Consider the following 17,175-nt stretch of genomic DNA (forward strand, 5'->3'; position numbering starts at 1 on the left):
GCGCTAGTTCGTACAACGAGCCACTTTTATAATACCTACCGATTCAAGTTTTAAAATCACAGCCATCAGGAGCAAAATCTCCATGTAAAAAAGTCGCGGCACAGTTTGAAGCTGTACAACTACTCTAACCGCAGTCGAATTGTGTAACAGCATTGCAGCTTGCTTAAAACTTGCACGAATAAGCGTTTCCTTGAAACGTTCTCTTGTGATGGCAAGCTCTTCGGCCTTAACGACTAACTATTGTGGATCGTCAATGGTTGTCGTTCTAACGCGGGCGCGATCTATAGCTATAAGGCAGTGTGGTAGTTGTAGGCTGTACGGTAAGTCTGCGCACGAGATAGCTTTGTACGGCAGCCGACCACTATAATTACTTACTGTTGAAGAGGGTGCCTAAAGACGCTATAACAGCACGCTTAGTTCCCATCTATACTTTGACGAGCGGCAAGTCGGACTGGCATCTCTATTTTCAGTGTCCTATGGTCGCATGTGAAAGAGTTTGGCTCCTAATACCATTAAGTACTTCCAGGTGGACGTGAAGGTGCGAGTATAATAACAAGAATCTCTACTTTACATTAAAAAAAAAGTTCACAGAGAAAAAAAAAAGATACGAGTAATCAAGTACTAATTTCACGAAGAGGAGTGTGTTCAACGGGCTTGTCGTTATGAATTAGAGGGTTTTGTATCAGGATGAAGGGGCAACATGGAATGTCCAGCCGGAGCCCAGCTCCACAGTTGCGCGACCGATGACAGCATCGTACTTTTAATCCCAGCCAGCCCAGCCAACTCCACACCATGAACAATCAACCTCGCTCACCCCCCATGCGCCATAATCCCCCCACCAGATACTGCTCGACGACGCGACCGCGGGAACCCGACTAACATGTACGCGCTCACCCTCGCTGGCATACCCGTTGCCATGGGGGCCAACGAAGCCGTCCATCAACAGCGGCTGCTGGACGAAGCAGCCGAGGCCGAGGAACGACTGCAGGAATTCCATCTCGATGTGTTTTGCTCTGCGAAATCGAGGAAGAGGGATGAAGTGCATGGTGCGATTGTTGTTTTGAATGAAGGAAAGGTATATAAATTTATATATTGGGTTTCAACTAATTGCCGCACGGTGGCTAGCTATCGACATTGACATCAATACTAGTCAACCAGACGTTAGCTAATCTATCAATTTTACAGATTTGTCTCTGGCCCAAAGACAATGATACCCAACTCCCAGCCCGTGGACCCAATGACATGCCCCCTCCCCACCCATTCACTGGTTTCTACCTCCCCTTCCCAAATGAAGATCTCCCCCACCGCCCCATACCCTCGTCTCCCATCCTCGGTCTCGTCACCACCGTGCCCTCTGCAACTACCACCACCACCACCTCCTCCTCCCCAGCATCCAGCACATCTCCACCCTCCAAGCCCAAGCTCAACTGGGTCTACGCCGACACACGCACGCGCGAACTGAAATACGGACCGCGCGCCGAGGCGAAGAAACACGTTGTTGGGCCGTGGGACTGGACGGAGGATGAGCAGGGGATTACGTTGGAGGGGGAGGAGTGTCTTGTTGCTGTTGGGGAGGAGAAGGGGGGTTATGGGTGGAGTGTATATTGGGATAGGGAGGATGATGGGTTGAAGGGGGTTGGGGTCGGGGAACGGAAGAGAGTGTTGAGGTGTAGTCTTGAGAGGAGGGTGTTGGAGGAGAAAAAGAGGATTGGGGGGTTGGATGATAGTGAGTACAAGGATGAAGGGATGGATGATGAGTAATTTCGCAATACCAACAACTCCATCCTATATAATCTCTCGATTTTACTTTTAACAAACACAATGCTATACTCCCCCTCACTCATCAACCGCAAACCCCCTCAACTCCTCCACCTTGACCTTCTCCAACGCCCGCTCATTCGTCGCCGCCAACACAACCCTGGGAACCTTTTTGTCCCCTGGCCCCGTCCGCGCCTCAAACGCCTCCTTCCACCGACTGACGCAAAGACACCATTTGCAGCCCTCTGTCAGACCGGCCTGGCGCAAGTTGTTCCCGCGTGCGGCGGAGAAGTCGAGAAATTCGTTGGTCAGGATGGCTTTTGTTGTGAGGAGAGATGTTAGTTTGGGAATGGAGGGTGCTGGGTATTTCGTGAGTGCGTGTTGGGGGTGGTGCAAGGGGAGAGAGTGCAAAGACACAAAAGTACAAGGGCAGCAGGGCAAAAAGGGCACACAAAAAGACCAAAAAAAAAAGGGAAAAACCACCATACCAGCAACCGAATGATTCCCCCTATCCGAAGCCGGAACCTCGCAATACCCCGAGCGCGTAAACCCCGTCATCGGCTGCGTCGAAAGCATCTGCAACGGCTGTCCGAAAACTACACGTCCCCGCGCACACTGGCTATTAGCTTTCCAATTTTCCAATTCCGAGGATAAAAGGCCAGAGGGGGGATTAAGAATCAAACAGAAGTTTCTTGCAGGGAAGGGGAGGGGTGCATGAACGACCATGTTCCAAGCCCTATATCTTCTTCTGGCACTCTTCTATGCCCAACACCCACGCCCATCTCATACCGGTACCGGTACAGCAAGCAGCTGAGAGTAACGAGATCAAATTCAAATAACCAACTTGCAACCATGGAAATAAAATCAATCAACATACCGTTTCTTCCCCGCTCCATGGCTTTGCTCCCCTGCATATCCCCTTGCATACCGGCTGCCCGACCTTTCTCCCACAGAATCTTGATGTCGTGGACCTGCGCCAAGCGTCGCGCGGCGGGGATGTTTGCAGCGGTAGCGGTGGTGCAGCTGAGCGTGGGATTGGGTTTCAAGGGGGGGAGGGCTGGGAGGCGCATTTGCAGGGGTGAGATGGGGAATAAAAAAGGAAGAAGGGTGGGTGGGTGAAGTGGGTGTTGTGGTGGTTGTTGTGTAGGGTGATGTTGATGTCAATGTCAATGTCGATGTCGTCAAAGAGTACTGAGTTGGGTCCCTCTACCTACCGTAGAGTCTACCCTCGCTACGATACAACACCAACACCACGTTCCCCTCCCTAGCCCGTCACCTAGATATTCTACAACGACGACTACAACCACCACCACTACAACCACCACCACTAAAACCACTACAATCATTCACACCTGCATGCATATCTCCCCCCCCCCTCCCCCTCCCCATCCCAATGACGTTCCCCTCCACCATCCCCCGTCATCCGTCAGCCTACCCCCACCCCCCACCAAAACAAAGGTCAGCACTACCCACCTAGTCCGCCTGCCCACGGCGAAACAACACGGCGCATCAACATCGCCCTGAAATCTTCTTCCTGCGCCAATGTGCCCCCCAAGAACGTCCGTCCGGTACAGCAAGGCAACATCCGCCTCGTGGGGTGACACGCGATTGCGGCCCTTGTGCTGGACTGGGGTCTGGAGGAGGGCGGATGGAATGGAATGGATTGTGTGTGCGGGTGAATGGGTTGGAGATTGGGTTGGGGTTTTTGCAGTTGAATTTGTGAGTTTAGAGGATACCCGTATTCCCCATGCAGCAACCCCAATCCCAGTCTTCTCTATCTGGGAGAAGGGAGGGTTCCTGCCTCTTTACAATTTACATGGGAGATGTTGCCTTCATTCCCTTCATTTATTCATCCCCTCATCCGTTACTTGCCACCGGGCCAATCCCAGACAAGCCAAAACAAGAACCCTCAACGAGCCAAAGACGGAAGGTGCGCTATCAAAAAGCATGCTGCAAAGGGAAGGTGCAGCGGTGCGCGCGGGGGGAAAACAGGGTGAGAAGGTAGCATACGAGCTGAAACAGAGTCACAACGCATGGGCAGAGAAAAGGTTTCGTCGAGCAGAGAGGCCAAGACAGGTTTCAAATCGCCGCATTTCTTTGTCTTGATAGAGGAAGAAGCTCTGCCAAGGACGAGCACGAGCACGAGCACACAAACGCAACTCGCGTTTTCTATCTAGATGATGAAAGGAAGAAAAAACAGCCATTGACATATATCATTCGTTGCTGCAAGGGCCTGAGCTCAAGGCCGAAAAGACAGACGACGGGCCGTAGTAGTAGTGATGATGCATCAAGCAAAAAGGCAAAAAAAAAAAAAAAAAAAATCGCACCGTGTCCCAATGCATGCAACCTTGTCATCTCGCCAAACATAAACGCCGTGCTGTGTCCAATGGCTTCCTCCAACACCGTTTTTGGGAGTATGCAAATTGCCTCCATCTCCATCAGATAGGTTAGGCCGTGGGGTATATGGGTTATGTGCAAACTGTGTACTCTGATCATTCGTGGCACGCACAAAGCGTGTGGCTGTGTCGTAGCTGTGCAGCGTCATCCTTCTTCCTTGGTCATCATTCAGCGGTGCGTCATGGCACCCGCCTTGATCTCCCTCTTCATCTCCTCCAGCTTCTTGTGCATGTCCAGCAGAGCGTTCCTCTGTGTGTCCGTGGGCGGGGTCGTTGCGTCGGCCAACTTCCAGTACAACTCCTCGTACTTTTTGTAATACGTCTGGAACCTGCGGGAGAGCTCGACAGTCTGACGGAAGCTCAGGCTGGGCATAGACGGTGACGTGGTGGAAGACGACGAGGCGCCAGGGGATGCGCGTGGGTTGTTGTGGTGGTAGCGCGAAGCGAGGCCCGTGTCGATGTTGGTGACCTTGCGGACTTTGGGAGCGGTGGTGGTGGGCGTGTTGGATGAGGAAGATTCATCGGTCCTGCGCTTACGGGAGCTAGTGGTCGACGGAGTGGAGCCGTTCAGTCGGCCGTTGACGTGAGAGGGTGTGTGGTTTGCTGTCGAGCGATCCACGTGCGGCTTCTTGACAGCGAGGTTGTGGTTGTGGATATCGCTGTCCAGGTCGTTGGCCTTGCGCTTCAGCGAGCGATCAGAGTTGCCCGAGGCATTCTTGGCTGGCGAGGGCGCCGCAGCGAGGGCCTTGTGGACCGGGTGGCTGTCTTCAAAGTCACTCGCGTTGACAGGCGGCGACACAGAGAGAGGCGACGGGTTCTTGGGCTTGGTGTTGACTGGCATCGTCGACTTGAACTGCCTCTTGGGCGGCTCTCGGTGAAGGTCGCGGGCAGACATCTTTGGCTTCACGCGTGGGGTGTTGTGATTATTGCCTTCAGCAGCGGGTACCTTTTTGGTGCGGATCTTGGAAGCGGCGCCGGAAGGTGGGTTGAGGTGAGAGGGTGCAGCCGTCTGAGAATTGGAGAGTGTGGCCGGTTTTGTGGGTTCGTCCTTTGCTTCCCTATTCTCTCTCACCTTCACCGTTGGTTTCTCACGGGCCAGGTACTTTTCCTTCATCGCCGACTTGGGTTTGGGCTCAGTCTCCTTGATCGCCCTGGGCCTCTTCTCCGTCGTCTTGTCGGTAGTAGCCTTCTTCGAGACTGGTTTCTTCTTGGTCAGGTCGGAGATCTTGGGCATGTGCATGGGCGTGCCTGGCTTCGCCTTGGCTTCGGGCGCCTTCACAGTCGAGCGTGACAGACAGATGCCCTGGCCTCGCTCTTCACGCGGTAGCAAAATCTGCCAGAGCTTGTCATCCTTTGCGAGTCGTTGCCTGTCAAACGACTTGATTGCGCCATCAATGGCCTGCTGGCGGTCTTCGGCACTCTGGTAGGGGAATTTCCACGGCTTCACCTCGCGGAACGACTTGTCCGTGAGCTGCCACTTGTCACCGTCGGGCGAGGAAGTCTTTTTGGCGACCTTGGGCAAGAGGTCGCGCATGCTGGCAAGAGAGGTGCGACATGCTGCCGCGAGGGCCGCCTCTGTGGACGGTTCGCGGGCGAGAAGGTGAATGACGGGCATGCGAAGTGCTGCGAGGACCAGTTCACGCGTGTTGCCTGGCTGTGAGGTGGGAGCCCGTTTGTGCATGGGCGAGGAAGGGGCGCTGAGCAGCGGGGAGCCGAGCTTAGCGGGAGCGAGGTGGGTTGGCTTGAAGCCGGTCGAGGGGAAGCGACGATGGCCAGGCGTGCGACCGGGAGTAGCTTCGCCAACAATCGTCCTAAATGGGTACATTGGTCAGTCTATGTATGCCACAACGTCGTGTACTTTATGTAATAGCATGGTGAATTGGTGTCCATGTGTGTCATGTATCTGCAACGTAGAGTCACCATGTACATGCAGCAACATGCAGCAGCCACAACAAAGGGGCAAGGCCGTTGGCTTCGGCTGTCTCGACAAAGGAGGACAGAAGGGAGGTTTGGGGCAGGTCGCCAGAAGGGGAGGCCTACTTGTTGGCTTCCTTGAACTCTGAGATGGCTGCCATGCTACTCCTGAGCTGTTCCAGCGCCGAGTCGACGCCTGCCGTGACATGGTCGGCCTTTTGCACCACCAGACTGTGGTTGATGACGGCCGCGAACTCGAGATGGGCGTCGTCGCCGGTGCCGTGGGTCTTGTAGAGCTCGTGGCGATGGGCTTCGGGGCTGGTTTGCAGCACGTGTGTCTTGTCGCCGCATTTGAGTTGCTGTTACGGGTGTGTTAGCGATGTTGGGTGGTGGGTTGGGTTTGCCGTCTCATCAGGTGCTGTAGACGTACTGGAGTACGACCAAAGAGGATCTGGGGCGATCTTCCGCTCCTCACGCTCTCGAGGAGCTCGTCGACAATGTCCTGGGTGAGTTCCACCTGCATGGCCTGCACCGGCGTCGAGTGGGCAGCGGCGTCCTTGGGGCCGACGTCGCTGTCCGGGGCGCCTAGGAGGGCCATGCCGGTGGTGGGAAGCAGGTCGGTCGTCATGAGGGGTGTTGTTGGCGAGCTGTGTGAATACTGGGGAGACGAGGCCAGACGAGGCGAGACGAGACGAGGATACGAGGTGTGAAGCTCACACCCAGATGTCACTGAGGAAAGCGATGCATGGGGAGAGCACCCAGGCACTGAGCGGATAGCAAGCAGTGCAGTGCAGACGGGTGCGAGCAGGCGGCCCGTGACAAAAGCTCCGGTTGTTGGGCCAGGCGGATGGTCTCTTGAACCTTGGTACCTTCTCTCGAGGAGGACGAAGGAGTGAACAAAGGACTTTGCTGCTGCTGCTCAGAGGACCGTCAGACCAGGTCAGACTGTCATAGCGCGGTGGACCGGGAATCCAGCGAGGTAGCGTGTGCACGGGTGTCAAGGTACGGCAGTGAAACGATTGGTTGTCACAACAAGAATGAAGGAAGGGTACGGATGGCAAGACGACGACTGCAAGCTCGCCAGCACGAACAACCGGGATGTTTGTCGATGGTGACAGAGATGATGGTAAATGACAACAATAATCACCAGAGACACAACGACCTACATGTGCTCTCACGACCAAAAGATGGAGGCAAAGCAGAGCCAAGTAGAGTGGAGTGGAGTAGAGTAGAGTAGAACAGGGAGAAGAGGAGGAAGAGGAAGAGCAGGAAGACAAGAGTGGTGTGTGTGTGTGTGTGTGTGTGTGTGTGTGTGTGTGTGTGTGGTTGGTGCTTGGTTGGTTGGTCGGGTGGTGTTCTAGAGAGGGCCGAGCGTGGGTGTGCGGTGTTGGGGCCCAGGCTGCATGCCTCTCTCTCTCTCTCTCTCTCTCTCTCTCTACTTTCTCTCTCTCTCTCTCTCGCTCTCTCTCTCACACACACACACACACACTCTCTCTCTCTCTCTCTCTCTCTCTCTCTCACACTCACTCTCTCTCTCGGGCTGGTTCAGACGGGTCTGCTCACTCTGGCTCAAGTGCTGGATTGGATTGAATGGGCCATGGCGGTGGTGCCGAACAAGGGCGGTGGGCCAGGTGTCGAGCCCATGGAAAGGATTAGGCCTGTTCTGGCTGCCAAATCCAGCGGCGGCCCGCATTCAAGCTACGTCGTGCTACCTCCATCGGTCGCCCTCTGCAAGGCATTGCCATGGCGCACACCATTCATTCCGTTTTATTAGGTACTTTTGTAGCTGGTGGAGAGTGTGGCTATCTAGTAGTATCCCAAGTAGTACCGCCATGAGCCTGGCGTCTTCCAGGCTTCTCTCTGTCTCTCTGTCTCTCTGTCTCTCTGTCTCTCACTCACTCACACACACTCTCTCTCTCTCTGAGATGCAGCATCAGCCACCACTAGGCCCCATGCAAGCATGGCAATGTACGAGCTCGAGTCTGCGATATTGCGACAATGCGCTATAGGCCCAGCCTCTCTGCTGACGAACCTGCGAGAGCCCTGGGGGAGAGAGAGTGCGAGAGACTTGTGAGAGAGAGAGAGCTTGCTGCGGCTGGCAGTAAGTGGCACACTAGACCGGGCTGGCTGGCTGGCTACCTTGCCCTATCTAGAGTAGAGTACCCTATCCTACCTAGAGTACGTGCCTACACAATACACCGTCACCGTCACCGTCACCGTCCACCGTCCACCGTCCACCGCTCATCGCCCATGGTCCGCTCTCACTTCATGGCCTCTCTAAGGTAGTGTGTATACCCTGGCCACACGCGCCAGACAGGGTATGTCGGCGTACCTGTTTCGAATCCAGCGTGCACCTGTGCTGGTGTCCCTGTGTAATGGGTAAGACAACCACCCACTTGACCGCCCATGCCTCATCAACTGGCCCCCCTCCCTCTCTTTCTCGTCGTCTCTTCCCTCGCCCACTCTCTTTTTGCCTCAGGTTGTGGATCAGAATGATGGCTTGCTGTAGGGGGCGGGCTGAGGCTCCCTCCTGCCATCACCCACGTCTTCCAAGCCAGCCCCAAGCGCACCGCCTGACCAGCAAAAAGCCAGAGCGGGTTTGTGTCAAGGGCCTTTTCGGCAGCATCGCGTCACCCGCGCGCGCGCTGTCATCCGGCGCGCCGGGTTCACATCAATCATTTGATGGGTGGAGGGACTGGAGGGAGAACTGGACAGGCAACTAGGCAAGCTGGGCAAAGACGAAAGGACCCCTGGCACCGGGGCGCCGCTACGGCAAGGCCAGAGCCCACCCAAGGCTGCACAGTGCACCCACCCATAGATAGAACTCCATGACCCAGCCCAGCCATGCTGCTAGCAGCCATACGTAGGTTTGTACCCTAGTAGTACACATACCAACCCAAGGCTCGTCCGAGCCCTGACCTATTTTGGTCCAGCCCTGGTGCCATGGTTGAGCGGGAGCCCCGCACCTTACGGTCCCCATCCTTTCAACAGTTCAGACTGTGCTCGTGCTGTCCTGCCTGTCTACCCGCCGCCCAAGAGGGAAGGGAAGGGAAGGAAAGGAAAGGAAAGGAAAGGAAAGGAAAGGAAAGGGGCCTGGCAGCGCTGGAGAAAAGGGAACCAGCTCGTGCTGCATGTGCCATGTACAAAGTTTGTGGGAGTTTCTGCTGGCGTCGGCTTCAGGACATGTCGGTGCTGCCGTCATGGCCGAGGATGGTTTCATGTATGTCCTCCGCGTCGTTGTACACAGTGCCGTACCTACTCTACTCTGCAATACACCGTACATACATGGTGCTCCACACGCACGCGGGGGCTGCAGCCCTGGGTCCAGCGCAACACTGGGTCCCGCGGCCCAATCAGCCGATTGCTTTGTTTTCTGGCCTGCATCGAACCACCTGCGAAGACGAGACGAGAGGAGTAAAAGAGAGGAGAGGGCGTCCCATGATTCGTAGACGAGCCCACTTCTGGTCTGGGAAGAGAGAGAGGGCGCAAGAGAGAGAGAGAGAGAGAGGGGAAAAGTTTCTCTCCGTCTCGGAAGCTTCGCGTTCGGCTCCGGTGGGGAGATTAGGAACCACCGGATGACTTCTGGGTGGACCCTTGTTCGAGAGAGTGAGAGAGACAAGAGAAAGTCTTGCCAGTGGTGGTAAAAGATGCAGGCAAAGAAGAAGAAGAAGAAGAAGAAGTGCAGCAGCAGCAGCAGCATCATCATCATCATCATCATCATCCTCGTCATTGCCATCGTCATCGTCAGCAGCAGGACCAGCAGGACGAGCAGCAGGACCAGAAGCAGCAAGCGTTCGCACATCCTTTCTCTTCCTCGCAGATCGTGCCCGCACACCCAGAAACCCAGGACCGAAACATGGCCCTGCATTCCCCCCAACACGGCTGACTTGGCCCCAGCTAATGAAAAAACAAACAAGGTTCCAAGGTGCAAAGTATTCTAGGTACCAATACTACTTGTCAGCAGAGACACACCACACCCACACCTACACTCATGCCCACCCACCAGCACAGCACAGCACAGCACAGCACAGCACAGCGCCTGTTCCTTTGGGAAACTGATGCCGACGCGTGAAGAATACATAGTGCTACCACATCGGCATGTAGTTTGTCCCTCGGTTCAATCGCCCAACTAGAGCGCCCTTTGCCTTTTGCTTTCTTGCACCTGGCGACCGGGACCCTCGAGGCTGACTGAGAAGGATGACGCTCTACTGGCTGTGTAGTTGGCTACCGACTAGCTACTAGGTAGTACACAACACAAACACAAACACAAACACAAACACGATCCACTCTTTACCTTTTTTTCCCTTTACCGATCACCGACTATAACGTTTTCCACGTACCCGCCTTGTTTCCCTTTCTTTTTCCTTTTCTACCGTGGGCCAATGTTAGCTGTATACACATACCACATTCACCTCATCGACAGCAACACACGCCCAACCCACCCTACGTACAACACTCCTTCTCCTTCTACTACCACAGCTCAACTGCCTCTCTGCCCACAAACCAACCCTAGTATTGTACGAGAGCGGGTGCCCCACCCCAGTTCAACCCATAGCATAGTAGGAACATGCCATACTAATAGTATTGTACGAGAGCGGGTCCCCCACCCAGTTCAACCCAGCCCAACCCAACCCAACCCAATCTACATGGTCCCGTTAGTATTATAGTACACACCATCAAGCCACCACCCGGCTTACACATTACATCACCCCATGTCCTTTCCTTCTTTTTCCCTCACAACCCGCCCTGAAAAACGGGGCTTGTGCGGGGGCGGCGTTGGCTCGTCTCGCTTGCTCGGTCTGCATGTGCCGTGCCGGCCTCGGATCGTATGGGTCTGTCTGTGCGTGGGGTGGCAGAGGTTTCGCAGGTGGGTTGTGTGGTGTGTGATGTGTTTGTGTTGTGCAATGGGGGTGTGATTGGTATGGCGAGGATGGGTAGGTTTTGTGGGTTGAATCTTGCGGTTTGGCAGTCATGGCGAGATGGTTAGCCTCCCATCGCCTTTTCCACCCTCACTCTCTGCTTGCTCGCTCTCCTGAACAACGAGATGGTGGTACCACCTCACTCCCCTCCTCCCAAAAAAAAACAAAAAGAAAATCCCCTCGGTCCATCAACTACTCATCACCACAACACCCCCCACCACCTTTCTTTTCCCCCTCGCAATCTGCTTTTTTTTCGCCACTGCCCAAGTGCGACTTCAGTACCACGGCCACTGCCACTACCACCCAGCCAATCAACCACCAAAGCACTCCACCCCCCAAAAAATTCCCCTTTACGCCCCATTGCCATACCATGATCAAGCCACGCACACTCCCAGTACTGCCATCCTGACGGAAGTGGCGTTGGGAGAGGACAAGCCAGCCCGGCAAAGCGAGGCAAAGACGAGGCGGATCGGAATCAGAATCAACCATGCGGATTGCATGCACAGTAACCGTCCACTAGACAAGGCAGCACACAAACACAAACACCGTCACATCACCTATACTGCACGGCACGCTCAGGCGTGTGACATGCATGCTTGGTACTGGCTGGTAGTAGTGGCAACAGGAATCTGTATTCTACACAGTCAGTGTGTTGCGTCGTGGTGCATCAAGAAGCAGACATGCATGTGTGAAGAGAAGTGAATTAGCGATTCAATCGTGAGGAGAAGGGGTAGTGAGGAGAAGGAAAAGAGAGGTAGTAGTAGGCATCTAGAGCAATCATATCCAACGCCTCGAACCCTGGTCGTCGCATGTCCAGTCAGTCAAAGCCATTGATTTGATGCACACCCACACATGTACATTGCTCATACGCCATCGCCCTCCCCCCAGACCAACGGCGCCATGCAGAGAAAAAAAGAATGATAACGCCCATTGTGTGCATACATGTGCACTATGCTTGGGCACCTGAGTCGGGTATTTGGAAATAGCACAATGGGTTGGGCTTGGTGGGACAGGCCAGACGACTCCGTGTCGGAGTTGTGCAAGGATGCAAGACCAGTCTGCCAGAAGCACTCAAGCGGTCTCATGGCCGAGGGAACAAAACTGTCAACACACATGACTACGGCACAGTGCTGCGCCGAGCCGTCGCAAGGCGGAGCCCAGCGGAGAGAAAATCACCCAGAGATTTCTTCTCCCTAGGCGTCCAACTCCTCGGGTGCCTTGTGGCGAGCCAGGACAAGACGCTTGTACTCCTCAAAGTCGCTGTCCCAAAGCTCAGCAGCCTGACCGTTCAGCGGACTCGAGCTAAAACCACCTCGTCAGCACATGTCTTTGCATACCCAGAGGCACGTAAAGTCCGCCTCTCTACTAGAACAAGAATCGACTCACTTGTTCGGCTCGCCCAGCAAGCTCTGCAGACTCAGCAATACCGTCGTGATGTTGTAGATTGCACTCCATTTGTCCTTGAGAATGTCCAGGCAGATCCTGCCACTGAAGTCGACGTTTGGATGGTAAATTGGTGTCTTGAAGAGGACCGTTGGCGGGCTGTAGGGATAGTTTGCCGCAAACTCCATGCTGAGCTTGAAGACCAGGTTGGCGTAGGGGGTATCGGCTGGGCCGTCGATGGTCGCGGTCCAGAGAGTCATGTTTTCGTCGTCGGGAAAGGCAGTCAGGCCGGGTGTAGGTTTAGTCATGATGTCCATGAGTTCCTTCTGGAGACTGCGCGCGGATTAGCAGATTGTTCCCTGGTTGTGGTGGAGTGTATGATTGCTTGTGACGAGAGCTTGTGTGGCAAGCAGTACCGGTAGTGATCGAGAACGTACCGCTGAGCGACGGTAGCATTACTGCCGGCTGCCATTTTGTATCTGTGACTGCGTGTGTCGTCCAAGTTCAAATCTCGTTGCTTCTCTGTGCAAGCGCGGTCACACTGATCATGTGTAGTCTTGTACACTCTTCTTCTCCCAGTATCCACGGCGACAATATTCCAAGCTGATCGAACAATCCAAAGGCAGTGAGGAGTGGAGGAGCGTAAAATCTTTGTAAGAATCTGTAGCACTGCAATCAAGTAAAGAGAAAGGTGGAAACGTGTGTGAATGAAGATTGTCAATTACAGGCACAGCCGAGCCAGCCCTCTGTTGTGTTTATTGTCCCTGCATCTTTTGCCCCGGAAACAAAGTCGCGTGGCCAGATCCCTGCACTGCACGGGCTTGCGCGATCAGCGCGCTAGATTGGATCGCGTAGAACCAATCAATCAGTGCCTCTTGGGGATAGGCAAGATGCGACACCAAGGTATTCCAGGACGAGTTGGATGAGGGTCCAGGTCTAAAGTGATGGTTCGAAAACGTGGTCATGTGTGAGGCCGTCGCGACGACCACGGCTCTTGTCTTCGCTTGGGAAGTGACGAGGAAGACGTCGATGATGTGAAAAAAAGATATTCATTGCAATACTTTGAGTTACCACTACGTGGCTATTATCTCCTCATTCCGAGGACAGCAAAGCTTCCATTGGGATATAGCCCCAGGCATTCTTCATCTAGAATGTGATTTGTCAACATTGAAAGTTGGATAGATTATGGCAATTGGACATGACATTGCCCCCATCGCGCGATGTAATAGAAGCTGCGCTCCAAACCAGCGCCAAATCATAGCCTTACTCCTCGCTCCAAAGGAGACAGCTTCCTAGTCCCTCTACCTCCCCACCTAGTCCACGTTATCGCTCTTCTCGAGAGATGCCAGATCCAGACGGCCAGTCAGAGACCTGCGATCGAACGTCCGTGCGTTACGGTGGTACACGCTGGCCGTCAAATGGCAGGCATCCTGCGAACCCTCTTCAATCTTGCACTGGCGGAACATGTCTTCCTGAAAGACTTTGTCGATCCTCTTCTTGTTTTCCTGCGGAGATGTGATGTCAGCGCACACGACATAATAGGTCGATACTTTGTAGGTATTCGTGTGGGTCTGATAGGGAAAGAATGACTTACTGAAGTGAAACGTCCTTGCGCCTTGTAATTTTTATAGGCAAAGTCGTGGCGGTCGCAGGCGTCCTTGACTATGATATCTATTAGCACGTTTTATGCAGAATGTGTCCAAGCTCTCCAGCGTGAGAGAACATGCGGGGAGAACAATAATATAAACCAAGAAGCCCAAAAACTTTTGGTGTATGAGACGAGAGTGAATGCATTACAAACTTACAGTCCCAGCCAAAGGGTCGATCAGCTTCCCCCTTGCACCCATCTAAGTTCCAAATGAGGCCAGGCTCCCCTATGCGGGCTGTGCGGCGGGCCTGGAACTCTTCGGCTTTCATGCGGAAGATCAACTGGTCGGTACTCAATCCGAGCGGAGTCGTGTCCAAGGCACTGTCGTATTTCTTATCCCTGTGTTTGGCCATGGACAGACCTGTACAGGACAAGAAGACGATGAGGTGGCCGAGAAACAACATAGTTACTGGTTTGACGGTGAGAGAATGGTGGGGAACTCAGGGGTTGAGTTATTGTAATAACAGAGCTTTGAGGAAGAATCCAAGTTCTCGTGAGTGGGACGTTTCTTTGTGAGCGAAGGGAAGTAGCGTTCTTGAAAGCGAATAAGAGCCAAGTTTTGGTGAGACTAGACTGTAGATTTAAGCTGTGAATGAGAGATAAGCTATGGAGATGGTGGATGGAGTGGTTTTATACAATCCGCACATTAGAATCCTCCAAGCGTGGTAGAGCATATTCATAGTGTGCCAAAGTTGAGCTGCAGACAAAGTTCAATGAAACGAGAAGAGGATCAGTAAGTACCATAGTTTCCGAGAAATCTCCCCAGCTAGATAGGCAAAAGACCGATTAGTATATGCATTTGGTGCACTAATCATGTAAGTATGTACAGTAACCCTATTGGTTTACCAGAATGTTGCCCTCTTGTATTACTCATTTTGGACCGGCCGATGAATCAAATTGCATCATCATCGTGTATCTATTCAAGTAAATCGATAGAAGCATATTCGTCTCGTGATGCATGTCGCTCAAGAGGTTACTGGTCGGCAGTATTGGCTGTGGCACTTGCTCATACCGATTTTCATCTGACGATATCCATTGATCGAGCCAGCAATCCAAGACACATCTATACCAGGGTCCCAGGTACAGATCAGCAGTGCCTTGCGGTCGGGGAAAGCCTGCACGTTAACAGAATACCATCATATGTGTCCGATCGCTAGCTCCAACCTCTATGGTAGATGCCAATGAATGATAGAGCGATAGCTCTACTAGATGCAGGAAAGGCTCCCTAGAGATATGTTGACCCAAGTATTGGCTGATATAGTTGATGCACTGATCTGATGAATCAATGTTGGTTTGGTGATGCTTTGCTATCTCGAAAGAATCCAGAGAGGCGTGCTTGCAGTGTCGTGACGTGGACCCTCATACCGGCGCCAAAGATAACCCGTCAGCCGCCGCTAGTGGAAGCTACAAAATTCTAGAGCTCCCGCCAAACCCTTCTCTCGTCAACGGCCTGCCTCGCCAACGCTGCGTTTCTTTGCACACACACAGACGCTTTCCGAAGCTGTCCTAACATGCAAATGAGAAATTCGGAGTAATCTTCACTTGTATCATGTCCATCATGGACTGTACTGCCCGTAAGGGCCTGGCGTGACTCACGTCTGCACTCGGCATCAGAAAACTCAGGGCCTACGAAGCAGGCTTCATCTTTCCTCTGGTGGGTGGAGTTTGCAGAGTGGTCACCCTATGGGAGTCGGTGCGAAGATTGTGTGCCTTGAACCCGCTTAGGGGAGAGGTGACACTGTAGTACAATACGCAGCATGCTTGACCTCGAGTAGCTTCGGCGAAAGAGGGCACGGTATCATTCGATTCTGATTACTCTGGCAAGGCAGGCCGTTCACCTTTATTTTTGCTCATGTAAGTTTGCTACCTGCGCCAGCCACCAAGTTCAAAGGATACTACTAATCAGATTCATATAATGTGCACGCACGACTTTCATCAGCTACTCACAAACACCATCTCAATTTTATTTTATTTTCAGCAAAGCCCGCTCAAGCCTTCAACCCTCCGTCTATAGTGTACATGACGTCGGTCCTTAGCGTTAGCTTTGTCCCACTGAGGACATCATCGCCGGAGTGGAGAAGGTCCCGGTGCTGGAAGAGCAAAACGCGGCCGCACTTTGGCGTTATATCGATACGTTGCTTCATGTTCCAGGTGTAGAAAGTGGTGGCCCCACCCTCAAGCAACGTTTTCCCATCCTTGTCGACGGCATCGTTGAGGTACAGGTGTAGCGTGAAGTACGATCGTTCAGCGCGGTCAGGTGTTTCATAGGAGCCATCACAATGCGCTGCGGGCTTAGCAATAGATCCACAGTCCTCAATTAGTATGCGTACCTTTGAAATACTCTCCGCCTTGATACTTGAGATAGCGACCACGCTCATTGAGCCTTGTCACTCTCCACGTTTCATTGCGCTTATATGGACCGTTACCCGTCACATCTGCCCAATTCTTCAGTTCGTGTATCTCAGGCACCAAGGCTTCGATCCTCGCCCACAACTTCGCCATGATTTCACGACTATCCCAGATGATGCGTCCACACTTCCTCGTATCCTCGTACAATGCTTGCATTCCACCGCCAACGTTGACCAGAGCTCGTTCCCATTTCCCATTGGTGGTTGCTTCGGCTGCTGCTACCAGTTGGTTGCATTCTTCCTCAGTCATAACTCCATCTAGCACCACCGCCCAGGCACCGTCATACTCGTTTAATCCTGCCTTGGCAAAGTCGATATCGTGACGTGAGATGCTTGGGGCTGGGCCCTCCAGAAAGTTGTCAGGTAGCGTGTACTTGGGCATTATAATCTCTGCAGGTGGTGGGGTTGGGTTTCGCTCTGTATGAGCTCGTTGCAGTTGTTCTTGGAAGTCATTAGGTAAAATGTTTTGGGAAGACATACTGGTCCTCTTGCAATGGTAGCCGATGTGAGCAGGTAATTGTATGGAAGTTAGTTGGTCTTGTATTGAGCAGACCTGATCATCTAATGCTCCATGTCACTTGAAAGGCACGAGGTTCGGGCTGTGCCATTGCTGCCTGGAGCTACGATGAGTCCGAATGGACTTTGCTGGCAACGCAAAGCGAATGCAACGTGACGACACGTTCATATGTAGACCCAGGACAGACAAAATACATATGAGTCAAAATACGTCGTCCCGCTGCAAGAAATTA

The 17,175-nt window shown here is 53.3% G+C and overlaps 8 protein-coding genes across 8 annotated transcripts; 1 reads left to right on the forward strand and 7 right to left on the reverse strand.

The window, feature by feature from the left end:
• Positions 1-798: 798 nt before the first annotated feature.
• IAQ61_000911 (uncharacterized protein) lies at positions 799-1,761 on the forward strand (the record flags this gene model as incomplete). Its single annotated transcript, XM_003841338.2, has 2 exons — positions 799-1,075; positions 1,186-1,761. The coding sequence occupies exons 1-2, from the start codon at positions 881-883 to the stop codon at positions 1,759-1,761; spliced, it is 771 nt and encodes a 256-aa protein (XP_003841386.1). The 5' UTR covers positions 799-880.
• A 75-nt stretch (positions 1,762-1,836) lies between these two features.
• On the reverse strand, positions 1,837-2,828 carry IAQ61_000912 (uncharacterized protein; the record flags this gene model as incomplete). Its single annotated transcript, XM_066094872.1, has 3 exons — positions 1,837-2,075; positions 2,247-2,354; positions 2,636-2,828. The coding sequence occupies 3 exons, from the start codon at positions 2,826-2,828 to the stop codon at positions 1,837-1,839; spliced, it is 540 nt and encodes a 179-aa protein (XP_065955180.1).
• Positions 2,829-4,323: 1,495 nt separating this feature from the next.
• Positions 4,324-5,979, reverse strand: IAQ61_000913 (uncharacterized protein; the record flags this gene model as incomplete). Its single annotated transcript, XM_066094873.1, has 1 exon — positions 4,324-5,979. One exon carries the CDS (start codon positions 5,977-5,979, stop codon positions 4,324-4,326), a length of 1,656 nt encoding a protein of 551 aa, XP_065955181.1.
• A 211-nt stretch (positions 5,980-6,190) lies between these two features.
• Positions 6,191-9,829, reverse strand: IAQ61_000914 (uncharacterized protein; the record flags this gene model as incomplete). The annotated part of the gene is made up of 4 exons (XM_066094874.1): positions 7,554-9,829; positions 7,075-7,230; positions 6,499-6,986; positions 6,191-6,427 (listed from the first exon to the last, which is right to left on the reverse strand). The coding sequence occupies exons 1-4, from the start codon at positions 7,759-7,761 to the stop codon at positions 6,191-6,193; spliced, it is 1,089 nt and encodes a 362-aa protein (XP_065955182.1). The 5' UTR covers positions 7,762-9,829.
• A 253-nt stretch (positions 9,830-10,082) lies between these two features.
• Positions 10,083-13,108, reverse strand: UBC11 (Ubiquitin-conjugating enzyme E2 11). The gene is made up of 3 exons (XM_003841332.2): positions 12,808-13,108; positions 12,374-12,703; positions 10,083-12,289 (listed from the first exon to the last, which is right to left on the reverse strand). Exons 1-3 carry the CDS (start codon positions 12,840-12,842, stop codon positions 12,181-12,183), a joined length of 474 nt encoding a protein of 157 aa, XP_003841380.1. The 5' UTR covers positions 12,843-13,108; the 3' UTR covers positions 10,083-12,180.
• Positions 13,109-13,125: 17 nt separating this feature from the next.
• On the reverse strand, positions 13,126-13,335 carry IAQ61_000916 (uncharacterized protein; the record flags this gene model as incomplete). The annotated part of the gene is made up of 1 exon (XM_066094875.1): positions 13,126-13,335. The coding sequence occupies one exon, from the start codon at positions 13,333-13,335 to the stop codon at positions 13,126-13,128; it is 210 nt and encodes a 69-aa protein (XP_065955183.1).
• A 348-nt stretch (positions 13,336-13,683) lies between these two features.
• On the reverse strand, positions 13,684-14,422 carry IAQ61_000917 (uncharacterized protein; the record flags this gene model as incomplete). The annotated part of the gene is made up of 2 exons (XM_066094876.1): positions 13,684-13,941; positions 14,168-14,422. The coding sequence occupies 2 exons, from the start codon at positions 14,420-14,422 to the stop codon at positions 13,684-13,686; spliced, it is 513 nt and encodes a 170-aa protein (XP_065955184.1).
• Positions 14,423-15,873: 1,451 nt separating this feature from the next.
• On the reverse strand, positions 15,874-17,160 carry IAQ61_000918 (uncharacterized protein). The gene is made up of 2 exons (XM_003841330.2): positions 16,349-17,160; positions 15,874-16,302 (listed from the first exon to the last, which is right to left on the reverse strand). Exons 1-2 carry the CDS (start codon positions 16,902-16,904, stop codon positions 16,007-16,009), a joined length of 852 nt encoding a protein of 283 aa, XP_003841378.1. The 5' UTR covers positions 16,905-17,160; the 3' UTR covers positions 15,874-16,006.
• Positions 17,161-17,175: the final 15 nt, after the last annotated feature.

The sequence above is a fragment of the Plenodomus lingam genome (genome assembly GCF_022343315.1).
Source record: "Plenodomus lingam strain CAN1 chromosome Unknown contig_11, whole genome shotgun sequence".
Classification (NCBI taxonomy): domain Eukaryota; kingdom Fungi; phylum Ascomycota; class Dothideomycetes; order Pleosporales; family Leptosphaeriaceae; genus Plenodomus; species Plenodomus lingam.